This window comes from Sapajus apella, unplaced genomic scaffold (genome assembly GCF_009761245.1).
Source record: "Sapajus apella isolate SASKATOON/1434 unplaced genomic scaffold, GSC_monkey_1.0 scaffold52, whole genome shotgun sequence".
Lineage (NCBI taxonomy): Eukaryota > Metazoa > Chordata > Mammalia > Primates > Cebidae > Sapajus > Sapajus apella.
Genome location: NW_022436992.1, coordinates 554131 through 568395, shown reverse-complemented (window position 1 = coordinate 568395; position 14265 = coordinate 554131). Strand labels below are relative to the sequence as shown.

The 14265-nt window shown below is 39.2% G+C and overlaps 1 protein-coding gene across 1 annotated transcript in view; it reads left to right on the top strand.

Moving 5' to 3' along the window:
• M1AP (meiosis 1 associated protein) overlaps positions 1–14265 on the top strand; it is an 80945-nt gene that overhangs the window by 22128 nt on the left and 44552 nt on the right. The window contains exon 3 of the mRNA XM_032243441.1: positions 8770–8938. Within this exon, the coding sequence (XP_032099332.1) occupies positions 8770–8938 (169 nt within the window). The remainder of the gene's footprint in view (positions 1–8769; positions 8939–14265) is intronic.

Below are 14265 nucleotides of genomic sequence, written 5' to 3'. Positions count from 1 at the left end.
CTTCTTCCTATAACCTGCACAGTTCTTAATGTAGAGATAGATATAGAGAAGAGCTCTAAAATTATAGACTGAAGTGAATTATAAGGAAAAACTGAAATCAAAATAAAATCTGAATATGCCACCTGCCTCTGGATTTTTGGAACTTGTAACACCAGTGTTAAACTGCCTACATTGGTAGCTGTATTTCTATTTACCATGGTACTCTTAGGAATTTACAATTCTTCTTAACCAAATCTTAGCATCAAATTGAGTATATTTTCTTGAGATTGGCAAGCATGCAAATGTGAGAGTGCCAGACTGAGCCAGTCTTAAAAATAGAAATAAGGCATGGCTGGATACTTCATTGGGTACATGGGTGAGTGTGAGTTAAGATAGTTTTGATCTCTTGTAACCTCAGGGATCAAACAGGTCAAAAAATTATTGTGTGAGATTTATGGTTTCCAATTCTTCATGTACAAAGCTTGGAAGTTGCTACTCCATCCTAACAACTAGTAAAAAGCTTAACAAACTAAAATATCAACAATATTTTTTAGATCCCTGAGAAGTAAGGTCACAGGGCAAAACTGTTGCCTTCAAAATGGGAGAGACGACCAGGCAGATACAGAGAACCACAACATACTGGAACAGAAACCTCCACAGGAGCCAGTGCTAGAGTAGGAAATTGTCATTGACATTGCTGCAGGCTAGGTGTGGACAAGTCTGAAATTCTAGGAGAGGATGAGCATTGTGACTCACGCCTGTAATCTCAGCACCTTGAGAGGTCAAGGCAGGAAAATCATCTTGAGGCCAGGAGTTTAAGAGCAGCTTGGGCAACATAGCAAGACTCCATCTCCACAAAAAATAAAGATTAGCCAGGCTTGGTGGTATGTACCCATAGTCCTAGCTACTTGAGAGGTTGGGGCAGGAAGATGGCTTGAGCCCAGGAATTCAAAGTTGCAGTGAGCTATGATCCTGCCACTCCACACTTTGGTGAGTTTTACCTCCAGGAGTTCAACCAGGTCCTCATAGTAAATATCAGGGGAAAATTCCCTCATGCCTCTGATAGAGAGAGGGAAAAATGAACCATTTTGAAATACACCAGAGCACTCTGTTCTTAACGGGTATAATGAAACTACTTTAACAGGTAGTTACTCAGGAGAAACTAGTTAAACAGAACCTAATCCCTAACCTGCTGGGATTTTATCAGAGTCTAAATGAACTGGGAGAAGGAAAGTACCAAACTCCAGCCAGCTGTATCCTTCAATGTAGCTGAAAGGAAATACTCAACTTCAGCCCAGTCTAGCCAACCTGTCCTACCTAAGTGGGGAGAGAAAAAAACTGAGGAACACTTGTAAAGTTTACAGTCCAGAGGCATAGATTCACTAAAAGACTGAGACCTAATCCTACTCCCCCTCCCTCTATCCCTTACCACACATTACTAAAGGCCTGCTTATAGCAGTTCCCTTTTATCTGGAACATCATGTACAACTATAAAAAGCATACTAAAAGAGAAAAAACACAGTTTGAAGAGACAGAGCAAGCACCAGAACTAGACATGGCAGAGACATTGGAATTCTCAGACTGCAGAATTTAAAGCAGCTATGATTAATATGCTAAGGGCTCTAATGAAGAAAGTAGCCAGAATGAAAGAACATATAGGCAATGTAAGCGGAGAGATGGAAATCCTAAGAAAGAATCAAAAATAGGTGCCAGAGATCAAAAACATTGTAATAGATATGAAGAATGTCTTTGATGGGCCTATTGGTAAACTTGTCATGGGTAAAGAAAGAATCTTCGAGCTTGAGGATGTATCAATAGAAACTTTCAAATCTGTAAAACCAAAGATTAAAAAAACTGGAAAAAAAACAGAACAGAATATTCAAGAACTGTGGGACAACTACAAAAGGTATGACTTACATGTAATGGGGATACCAGAAGGAAAAGAAAAAAGAAACAGAAGAAACCCTTGAACAATAACGACTGAGAATTTCTTAAATTCAAGTCAGACGGCAAACCACAGATCCAGGAAGCTCAGAGAACATTATTAAACCACATGCTCCTGAACAACCAATGGGTCAATGGAGAAATTAAAAATGAAGTGTAAAATCTTCTTGAGTCAAATGAAAATGGGTTCACAATATACCAAAACCTATGAGATACAGCAAAAGAGAAGTTTATAGCAATAAATGCCTACATCAAAAAAGAAGAAAGCTCTCAAATAAACAACCTAACATTGCACCTCAAGGAACTAGAAGAACAAGAATATACTAAACCCAAAATTAGTAGATGGAAAAAAATAGTAATGATCAGAATAAAAATAAAAGAAATAAAGACTTAAAAAAAATAGTACAACACTTTGGGAGGCTAAGGCAGGAGGATCGCTTGAGGCCAGGAGTTTAAAACTAGCCTGGGCAACATAGTGAAACCCCCATCTCTACAAAAAAAAATTTTTAATTACCCAGGTGTGGTGTACACACCTGTAGTCCTAGCTACTTGAGAGGCCAAGATGGGAAGATTGCCTGAGCCCAGAATTTTGAGGCTGCAGTGAGCTATGATCACACCACTGCATTCCAGCCTGTATGACAGAGCAAGACCTTGTCTCTTAAACAAACAAACAAAAACATAAAAGTTTAATTTCAAAAGAACTGTTTTTTATTGTTGTTGTCGTTTTGTTTTGTTTTGTTTTGTTTTGTTTTGTTTTTTGAGACACCGTTTCACTCTTGTTGCCCAGGCTGGAGTATAATGGCATGATCTTGGCTCACCACAACCTCTTCCTCCCAGGTTCAAACAGTTCTTCTGCCTCAGCTTCCTGAATAGCTGGGATTACGGGCAGGCACCACCACACTCAGCTAATTTTGTATTATTAGTTGAGACGGAGTTTCTCCATGTTAGTCAGGCTGGTCTCAAACTAAAAAGAACTGTTTTTTTGAAAGGATAAACAAAATCACAAACTTTTAGCTAGACTAAGAAAAAAAGAGTGACAACTCAAATAAATCAGAGATTAAAAAGGAGACATTACAACTGATACCACAAAAATACAAAGGATTATTATAGACTATTATGAAGAACTATATACCAACAAATTAGAAAACATAAAAGAAATGGATAAATTTCTGTACGTATACAATCTGCTAAAATTGGATCATGAAAAAATAGAAAGCCTAAACCAACCAACAGTAAGTAATGACAGCAAATAATGAGATTGAATCAGCAATAAAAAGTCTTCCATTGAAGAAAATCTCCAGACCTGATAGATTCACTGCTGAATTCTACCAAGCATTTAAAGAAGAACTAATACCAATTCTTCTCAACTACTCTAAAAAATTGAAGTGGAGAGAATTCTTCCAGACTCATTCTACAAGGCCAGCGTTACCTTTATACCAAAACCAGACAAGGGCACAACAACAAAAAAGAAAACTATAGGCCAATATCTCTGATGAATATAGATGCAAAAACCCTTAACAAAATATTTGCAAACCAAATCCAACAACACATCAAAAAGATCATTTACCATAATCAAGAAGGATTTGTCCCAGGGATGCAGGATGGCTCAACATATGCAAACTGATAAACATGACACATCACATTAACAGAATGAAGGACGTAAACCATATGATCATCTCCATGGATGCAGAAAAAGCATTCAATAAAATTCAATATCATTTTGTTGAGGTACACTCTTTCTGTCCCTATTTTGTTGAGAGTTTAAACTCTTAATATAATGTCAACAAAATAGAGACAGAAATAGTGTACTCCAACACAATGAAGACCATATATGACAAACCCACAGCTAACTCATATTGAATAAGGAAAAGTTGAAAGCTTTTCCTCTAAAATCTGGAACAAGTCCAGGTGCAGTAGCTCATGCCTGTAATCCCAGCACTTTGGGAGGCTGAGGCAAGAGAATCACTTGAGGTCAGGAGTTCAAGACTAGCCTGGACAACATAGTGAGACCCTGCCACTACAAAAAAAAAATACTTTTTAGAAAAACTAGCTGTTAGTGGTGGTGTATGCCTGTAGTTCCAACTACCTGGAAGGCTAAGGCAAGGATCCCTTGAGCCCTGAGCCCAGGAGTTCGAGATTGCAGTGAGCTATGGTCATACCACTGTATTCCAGCCTGAGCAACAGAATGAGACCCTGACTCTTAAAATTAGAGCTACAATCTCACACCAGTTAGAATGGTGATCATTAAAAAATCTGGAGACAACAGATGCTGGAGAGGATGTGGAGAAATAGGAACACTTTTACACTGCTGGTGGGAGTGTAAATTAGTTCAGCCATTGTGGAAGACAGTGTGGTTATTCCTCAAGGATATAGAAATAGAAATTCCATTTGGCCCAGCAATCCCATTGCTGGGTATATACCCAAAGGATTATAAATTGTTCTATTATAAAAACACATGTACATGTATGTTCATTGCAGCACTGTTTACAATAGCAAAGACCTGGAACCAACCCAAATGCCCATCAGTGATAGACTGGACAAGGAAAATGTGGCACATATACACTATGGAGTACTATGCAGCCATATAAAAGATGAGTTCATGTCCTTTGTAGGGACATGGATGAGTCTGGAAACCATCATTCTCAGCAAACTGACACAAGAACAGAAAATCAAACACCGCATGTTCTAACTCATAGGTGGGTATTGAACAATGAGAACACATGGACACAGGGAAGGGAGCATCACACATTGGGGTATTAGGGGAGGGACAGCACGGGGTAGGGAGGTTGGGGAGAGATAACATGGGGAGAAATGGCAGATACAGGTGACGGGGGGATGGAGGCAGGAAACCACCTTGCCATGTATGTACCTATGCAACAATCCTGCATGGTCTGCACATGTACCCCAGAACCTAAAGTACAATAAAAATAAATAAATAAAATAAGGGAAACAATTCATGAGTTGGTCTGGGCAAGAATTTTTTTTTATAAGATCTCAAAAGCACAGGCAACAACAGCAAAACTAGACAAATGGAATTTCATCAAACCAAAAAGCTTTTGCACACCAAAGGAAACAATCAAAGAATGAAGTGGACCAGGTGCAGTGGCTTATGCCTGTAATTCCAGCATTTTGGAAGGCTACAGCAGCAGGATCACTTGAGTCTAAGAGTTCCAGAACAGCCCGGTCAACATGTTGAGACCCCCATCTCTCCAAAAATAAACACACACACACACATACACACACACACACAAATGAGCCAGGCATGGTAGCATGCATCTGTGGTCTCAGCTACTTGAGAGGCTGAGGCAGGAGGCTCATTTGAGCCTGGGAGGTCAAGGCTTCAGTGAGCCATGGTTGCACCACTGTACTCCAACCTGGACAACAAAGTGAGACCCTGTCTCAAAAAAAAAAAAAAAAATAGGTGAAGTAACTGCTGAATTCTACCAAGCATACCAATTCTTCTCAACTACTCTAAAAAATTGAAATGGAGAGAATTCTTCCAGACTCATTCTACAAGGCCAGCATTACCTTGATACCAAAACCAGACAAGGGCACAACAACAGAAAAGAAAACTATAGGCCAATATCTCTGATGAACATAGATGCAAAAACCCTTAACAAAATAGTCGCAAACCAAATCCAACAACACATCAAAAAGATCATTTACCATAATCAAGAAGGATTGTTAACAACCTACAGAATAAAAGGAAATATTTGTAAACTATGCAACTGACAAGTGATTAATATTCAGAATATATAAGGAACTCAAACAACTCAGTAGGGAAAAAATGAATAATCTGAAAGAGCTGAATAAACATTTCTCAAAAGAAGACAAATGGCCACAGGTAGGTGAAAAAATGCTCAACATCAGTAATCAGAGCAATACAAATCAAACCCACAATAAAATATAACCTCACCCTCATTAGAATGGCTACTATGAAAAAGATAAAAAATAAATAATATTGGTGAGGAGGTGGAGAAGGGGGATCCTCCTTACATTGTTGGTAAGAATGCAAATTAGTACAGCCACTATGGAGAACAATATGAAGGTTTCTCAAAAAATTAAAAACAGAACTACCATATAATCCAACAATCCCACTACTGGGTATATATCCAAAGGAAAGGAAATCAGTGTGTTGCAGAGATATCTGCACTCCCAGGTTTATTACAGCACTGCGTACAACAGCCAAGACATGAAATCAACCTGACTGTCTGTCAATGGATAAATGGATTTTTGAAATGTGGTATTTATACACAATGTAATACCATTCTTTTATAAAAAGGAATAAAATCCTGTTGTTTGTTCTAGAGAACACTATATTAAGTAAAATAAGCCAGGCATAGAATGACAGGTACTGCATGATCTCACTCATTTGTGGAATCCAAAAACGTTGATCTCATAGAAGTAGAGGGTTGAATAGTGGTTATCAGAGGCTGAGGAGAGTAGAGGGGAAGGGTGGATGAGGACAGGTTGGCCAATGGTGCAAAGTTACACTTAGATAGGAGGAATAAGTTCTGGTTTTCTATTGCACAATAACATGACTATAGTTAACAATAATGTATATTTCAAAATAGTTAGAAGAGAGGATTTTGAATGTTCTCATCACAAAGAAATGAGAAGCGTTTGAGATGATAGATATGTGAATTACCCTGATTTGATCATTATACAATGTATACATGTATCAAAACATCACACCATACCCAGAAATGTGTACAATTATTATGTGTCAATTAAAAACAAAATAAAACTTTAAAAAATGGGCCAAAGACCTTTTCAGATGCCTCACCAAAGAACAAATACAAATGGTAAACAAACACGAAAAGATACTCCACATCATATGATATCAGGGAAATGCAAATTAAAACAATGAAGCACCATCACAGATCTATTAAAATGGCTAAATTCCAGAACACTGACAACACCAAATGCTGGTGAGGATGTGGAGCAACAGGAACTTTCATTCATTGCTGATGGGAATGTAGAATGGCACAGCCACTTTGAAAGACAGTTTGATGATTTCTTATAAAACTAAACATATATTTACCATATAATCCAGAAATCAAGCTTCTTTGTATTTACCCAAAGGAGTTAAAAACCCATTCACACGAAAACCCACACATGGGTATTTATGGCAGCTTTATTCATAATTGCCAAAACTTGGAAGCAACCAAGCTATTCTTCAGTAGATGAATGGACAGATAAACTATGATTCATCCAGACAATGGAATATTATTCAGCACTAAAAAGAAATGAGCTATCAAGCCACAAAAAGATATAGAGGGACCTTAAATGCACATTACTAAGTTAAAGAAGCCCGTCTGAAGAGGCTACATATATCCCAAACTATATGACATTCTGGAAAAGGTAAAACTATGGAAACTTAAAAAGATTAATGGTTGCAGGGATTGAGGAGAAAGAGGAATGAATAGACAGAGCAGAGAGGATTCTTAGGGTGGTGAAAAGGCTCAATATAATATTTATTATACTGATGGGTGCATGTCATTATGCATTTGTCTAGACTTATAGAATGTACTACACCAAGAGTCAACCCTAATGTAATCTGTGGACTTTGGATGATTATGATGTGTCAATATAGGTTCCTCAATTGCATTGATTTTGGTGGAAGATACTGTTAATGAGAGAGGCCATGTATATGTGGGAGCAAATATGGGCTATGTCTGCACGTTCCTTTCAGTTTTGCTGTGAACATAAAACTGCTCTAAACAAAAAAGTCTTTTAAAATAATAATAATAATAGTGTATAATAGTGCTTTAATCTACATCCCTCTTCATGGATCAAACATGTCTAAGTACAAATGAGAATTATATATATGTAATGATTTCCTTCCAGAGTTGAAAAGTTCAAGAAAAAACTGCTAATAAAAACATATAGTGGCCAGGTGCAGTGGCTCACACCTGTAATTCCAGCACTTCGGGAAGCTGAGGCGTGCAGATCATGAGGTCAGGAGTTCAAGACCAGCCTGATCAACATGGTGAAACCCCGTCCCTACTAAAAATGCAAAAAAAAAAATTAGCCAGCCATGATGGCGCACACCTGTAATCCCAGCTGTTCAGGATGCTGAGGCAGGAAAATCACTTGAACCCAGGAGGGAGAGGTTGCAGTGAGCCGAGATCATGCCACTGTACTCCAGCCTGGGTGACAGAGCAAGAATCCATCTAAAATAAATAAATAAACACACACACACACACACACACACACACACACACACACACACACACACAGTGTTATATATATACACATATATAGCATGTTTATTCAGGTAAAATAAAACATGCAAATTATATACAGACTCCTGAATATCCCTTCAGGTGAGATACATTGGTCAAAGTAAGTACATTTTAGAGTCAAAGGAACAAAAGAAATAGCTCTAGTGGATCCAGCAAGGAGATAAATCAGTCTGAAAATGTGATATGGAAGCATCACTGAGAGAAAAGAGCATATAGGCTCTTTAATATTTGGTATAAATTTAGTGTGTAAAATTCAAGAATTTTGTTTCCTTTGTTACCTTGTAAAATCTAAGTATTTTGAGCAATGAGATGCTGCCAGTGGCTCAAGCAGTCTTAAAAGACTAAAACACATGTATGGCTTTACCAGTCACTTTCTGGGGTCAGCTCAGCCAGATTGGAGAGGTCCTGTGATAACCTGGCCTTCCAGAATCTGTCAAATAAAATTTAATTTTAAGCTACAGCCAAATCCTCTTTGTACTAGCCACAGTAGCCACCACCACAGACCTATGCTGTATTTATCCTCCAGGTAGGAACTGTTGTGTTCCTCACTCTGTACATCAGAGAGAATAGACACATTGATTCTTGAATTTATTTTCAGATTACTATTCTGACTTCTCAGCCTGGAAAAGAGGTGGTCAGACAATTGGAGGAAGGGTTGAAAGATACAGACTTAGTCAGTGTCAGGAGGCTTCAGGTCGTTGAGATCGCAAAGGGAATCCTAGAACACATGGACTCAGTGTCTCCTGCTGAGGATCTCAGCAATGATGGTAAGAATTTTAATGAGTAGTCTTTTACAAGTCAGAAAGACATTTTCCATGGTCTTTTTGTGTTTAAAGAAGTCACGGTCTTTTTATGTGTATGTGTATGCATGTCTGTGCGTGCGTGTGTGTGTGTGTGTATATGTATATATATATATATATAATATATATATTATATATTTTTTATTTTAATATATTAATAATAATCTTAATAATACTCTTTAATAATACTCTTAATATTTTAACACTTTTATAGATACATACATATACATCTAATTTTCTGAAACCTTTGTTTATGTGTGTTGGACAGCTGTGTCAGTGTTTATATATCAGACTTGTTTTTTAATGGCTACCTGGTTTTTTATTGTGTGGTTTTACCATAATTTATTTGTTTAGTCACTAATGAACAATTTGGTTTATTATATTTTGCTATTTATAGCCAGTGCTATATGAACAGACTCATATGTAGGGCTGGCTTCATGGGCTAATGACCAGGGGAGTCACATAGGGTCCTAAGTACAGAAAGGCCCTCATGCTTGAGATTAAATGCCCTGTGGTTTCTGTCTTAAAAGTCTTAATAATTTTATCTTTGACTTTGTGCGGTTTGATGGAATAGTGGAGCATACACCAGGAGCTTTGACCTTTGGCTCACACATGCCTTGCCTCCTGCTTCCTTCCCACCACTCCATAGTGGAGACCTCACTCATGTGCCAGCTCATCAGCCATCCAGTGACCACTGCTGGCCTCTGTTCCCCCTGCTGGGCAGAGGCCTGGACACCTGGGTCAAGGTCCAGTACACAATCCTTTTGTGCTGAGTTGCCTAGGCACCTGTGAGGGTCTGCACTTTCTTGGTGAGTATCTGGTGCCTGAGGAAGTGTGACATTAATAGCAAACTTTTTTAAACCATGTCTTGACAAAAAAGATGAATAAGTTCTAGATATCTGCTATACAACATTACGCCTAGAGTTAACAATACTGTACTACTATACATGTAAAAATTTGTTAAAAGGGTAGATCTCATGTTAAGTGTTGTTGCCACCAATAAAAAACGTGCACACATGCACACGTGCACACACATAAACACACACACATACACACCATGATATCTTAAGAAAGAGATCATAGAAAAAAAGAAAAGGAAAAAGTTTTAAATTTTCGTACTTTCATGGCACTTTTTTCCTGCTTTTTGAACAGAGAGCTCTGCATTTTCATTTTGCTCTGAGCCCATAAATTATATAGCCTTCTCTGCTTATGTGTATAACTGTGCATTTGTGCAGACATTTTCTGTGGAATAAATTTCTAGAAGTAAAGTTACTAGGAGGTAAAACAATATATGCATTTTTGACAGTTATTGTCAAAAAACTCTCCAAAAAGATCATACCAATTCATAATTTCACCAATAATAAATAAGACTTTCACCAATAGTAAATAATAATTTCCTGCTAGGAATTATCCTTGTTTGTTCTTTATCTTTGCTAATCCAATGGGGGAAAAAATGCCTAGTTTTGAAATTAGAACTTTGACTGGACACAGTGGCTCACACCTGTAATCCCAACATTTTGGGAGGCCCAAGCAGGAGGATCACTTGAGCCCAAGAGTTCTAGACTAGCTTGGGCAACATAGTGAGATCTCATCTCTATAAAAAAAAAATTTTTAATTAGCTGGGTGTGGTTGTGCATACCTATAGTTTAAGCTACTTGTGAGGCTGAGTTGGGAGGATTGCGTGAGCCCATACAGATCAAGACCCTGTCTGAAAGAAAAGAAAAGAAAAAAAGAAAGAGAGAAAGAGAGAGAGAAAGAAGGAAGGAAAGAGAGAGTAAGAGAGAGAAAGGGGGAGGGAGGGAGGAAGAAAGAGGAAGGAAGGAAGAAAGGAAGGAAGGAAGGAAAGAAGGAAGGAAGGAAAGAAGGAAGGAAGGAAGGAAGGAAAGAAGGAAGGAAGGAAGGAAAGTTAGACTTTTATTCTGTTTTTTTGTTTTTTTGGTTTTTTTTTTTTGAGACAGAGTCTCACTCCTGTCACCCAGGTTGGAGTGGTGCAATGGCATGATCCTGGCTCACTGCAACCTCCGCCTCCCGGGTTCAAGTGATTCTTCTGCCTCTGCCTCTTGAGTAGCTGGGATTACAGGCTAGCATCTCTGCGCCCAGCTACCTTTTGTATTTTTGGTAGAGACAGGGTTTCACCATGTTGGCCAGGCTGGTCTTGAACTGACCTGAGGTGATCTACCTGCCTCATCCTCCCAGAGTGCTGGGATTACAGGCATGAGCCACCATGCACGGCCAGACCATTTTTTTTGTTCTGCCCCCGAGGTTCAAGCAATTCTCCTGCATCAGCCTCCTGAGTAGCTGAGATTACAGGTGCCTGCCACTGTGCCCAGCTAATTTTTGTATTTTTTAGTAGAGATAGGGTTTCAGCATGTTGGCCAGGCTAGTCTGGAACTCCTGACCTCAGGTGATCCACCTGCCTCGGCCTCCCAAAATGCTGGGATTACAGGTGTGAGCCACTACACCCAGCCCAGACTTTTATTCTTGAATTACCTCCTAGGATTTCTTTGGAGACAAAGTGTGGAGCAATCCTACATCATGGTTTTTCCCCTTGTTCCAGTCACTAGGTTTACCTTAATGACAGTTTCCTTGATATTTACATACTGAAAAATATTCATGTTTATTATAAACAAATTAAAAAAGCAAATAAGCAGAAATAAGTAAATCTAAGTTACCCACAGTCCTACACTTCCAAGAAGAAGTATTCAAACTGTGTCTTAGAGCAGGGGTCCCCAACCCCTGGGCCATGAACTACTACCATCTGTGGCCCATTAGGAACTGGGTCGCACAGCAGGAGGGGAGGGAAGGGTGGTGGTGAGTGAGCATTACTGCCTGAGCTCCGCCTCCTGTCAGATCAGCTATGGCATTAGATTTTCATAGGAGAGCAAACCCTATTATGAACTGTGCATATGAGGGATCTAGATTGTGCACTCCTTATATGAGACTCTAATTAATCCCTGATGATCAGAGGTGGAACAGTTTCATCCGGAAACCTTTCCACCCACCCATCTGTGGGAAAATTGTTTTCCATGACACCAGCCCGAGATGCCAAAAAGGTTGGGGATCACTATCTTGGAGGATAGGTAGGAAGTAGCTAAGCAGAGGAAGAGGAAAAGGGCCACTCAAAAAGGAGACCCAGAGACATGAGAAGCAAGATATGCCCAACTTTTGAGAAGTGCCTATGGTTCCCTACACCAGAGCCTGTCAGGCAGAGGTGTGAGTGAGGCGTAAAGGTAGGCAAGGGTTAGATGAAAACAGCAATCTATGCCATGCTAAAACATGTGCATTTCAATTTAAGGTAGTGAAAATATTTTGATCAGGAAGTCAAGTGGAGATCTCCAAATTACGGAGTTGAAGGGTTTTTGGACCAGTTTTAATTCATCTAACACTCAAGTTACAGTTCACCCCACTGCAGTCCTTTCGAGCTGTATTGGCCTTTTCCACAGTCGTGCACACATGGAAGTACACGCTGTTCTGATACCACTGATCTCTTTCTGGTCCTGTGCAGATGACTTCACTCTTCCTCCCCTTCCCATCTTGTCTCCCTCTAATTAGGTAGGAGAGAGGGTTGGTAACTAAGGGTGTGGTTCCTGTCAGATTCTGACACATATAGATGCTTCCACCATCATGCAGCCACTGATACTGTTCTGGCAGGGGAGGGAAGGCAACCAGCCGTAGCTGGGTGATTCATGAGCTCTCATTTACTTACTGTGTGCCCTCCTGTCTCTTCACTGACTGTCCTTTCTACCTCCATCCCTGTGCTGATAGCAGTCTTTTCCTCTGAATTCCCTCTTCTTCCCTCTGAATTTCTTCCTCTATTCTCTTCCAGCCAAATCCTATTCATTCCTTAAATCCTAATTCAGGTTCAGTACTATGTACTGATTTTCTTTTTCTTAGAACAACCACATCACTGGTGGTCTCTACTAAACAATTCAGCACTTAATTAAATAGCATGCAGAATTGTTCAGCATTGCTTTAGTATGCAATAATTGTGTCTTCTTGCCTAAACTGTAAACTACTTGATATCTTTTCCCTATTCATTAAACTGTAAGCACCTTGGGATTAGAAACTTGTCTTACTCATTTCTGTGTCTTGGTGTATATCCTACATTATCAGCACTTATTTGTTGAGTGAATCAGTGACTTTGATACCTCTGGAGGCTAGTCGTGGTCTGCCCAGCATCGTCTATATCCCCTTTCTCCGATAACACCTCCAACTTCCTGGTCACAGAATGGGTCATGACCCAGGCTGAGGCAATGATAGTTCCCCAGGCCACCAGTCAGAGCCCTTCTCATTGGGCTCTCAAAATGAATCTGAGAGATGAGCTCTTTTTCTTTCTCTTTGGCCAGTGACAGATCAGGCATGGACTGTGTTCTTTTCTGCCTTCTGTGACTGTCCCCAGAAAGAACTTGTTATGTCTCCAATGGCATAGAGCTTAGAGTACTCTAAGGCTGTCTGATGCCTTTCTTTAGAATAGTTAGTGGCTAGCATTGTGTGGAAGAGCTTTTAAACGCAGGAAAGCAGCTTTCTACTTGTGTCAGTGCTGATGACTCTTCCAGTAACTTCCCATTTGCTTCTGAATAATGCATCCTCCCATAAATTGCTTGTAATTCCTTTTTGTGGGTTATGTGTATATGACTCATTGCTCAGAATCTACCTAGTTTGCCTGTGCTTTCCTCATAATTAATTATTTTATTCCCTTAGTGTTTTGCCTTATCTTGGTGTTGTTATCAAACATTAGCAACAGCTACTTCTCTCGTTCTCAGAAAGATGGGTGCTCCAAAACTAGGTTGCCCAGCTCTAAATTCCAGTTTTTATCACTTTCTAGCTGTGCAACTTTGGGAAGGTATTTAGCCTCACTAAGCCTTAGTTATTAATTCCTACCCCATGTAGTAGTTATGGGAATTAAATGAAATCATGTAAGTGCTCCATAAAACTTAGCTATATTTATTATTAATATTTTTGAAAAGCTTTGTATATGGATGGTTTGGTATGTTTCTGAGATTTGTTTTTAATGGCTGAGTCTCAAGTGGACTGCCAGCTTGAACTAAGACTGTGTCTTCTATATCTTTCTATCACTAACACTTATCACTCTACCTGGCACACAATAGAGTCTCAATAAATGTTTCTTGACAAAACAAATGATTGGGGGAATAAAATGATTTGTGAGTGCTGGGGTCAGCCTCTGTGACATCAATTAAAATAGTTAGGGATATATCCCAAGCAGCCATAGCTTCCCTCGATAACTCATGAATATCATGAATTGATTCAAACACTTCTTAAACCTAGTTATAATT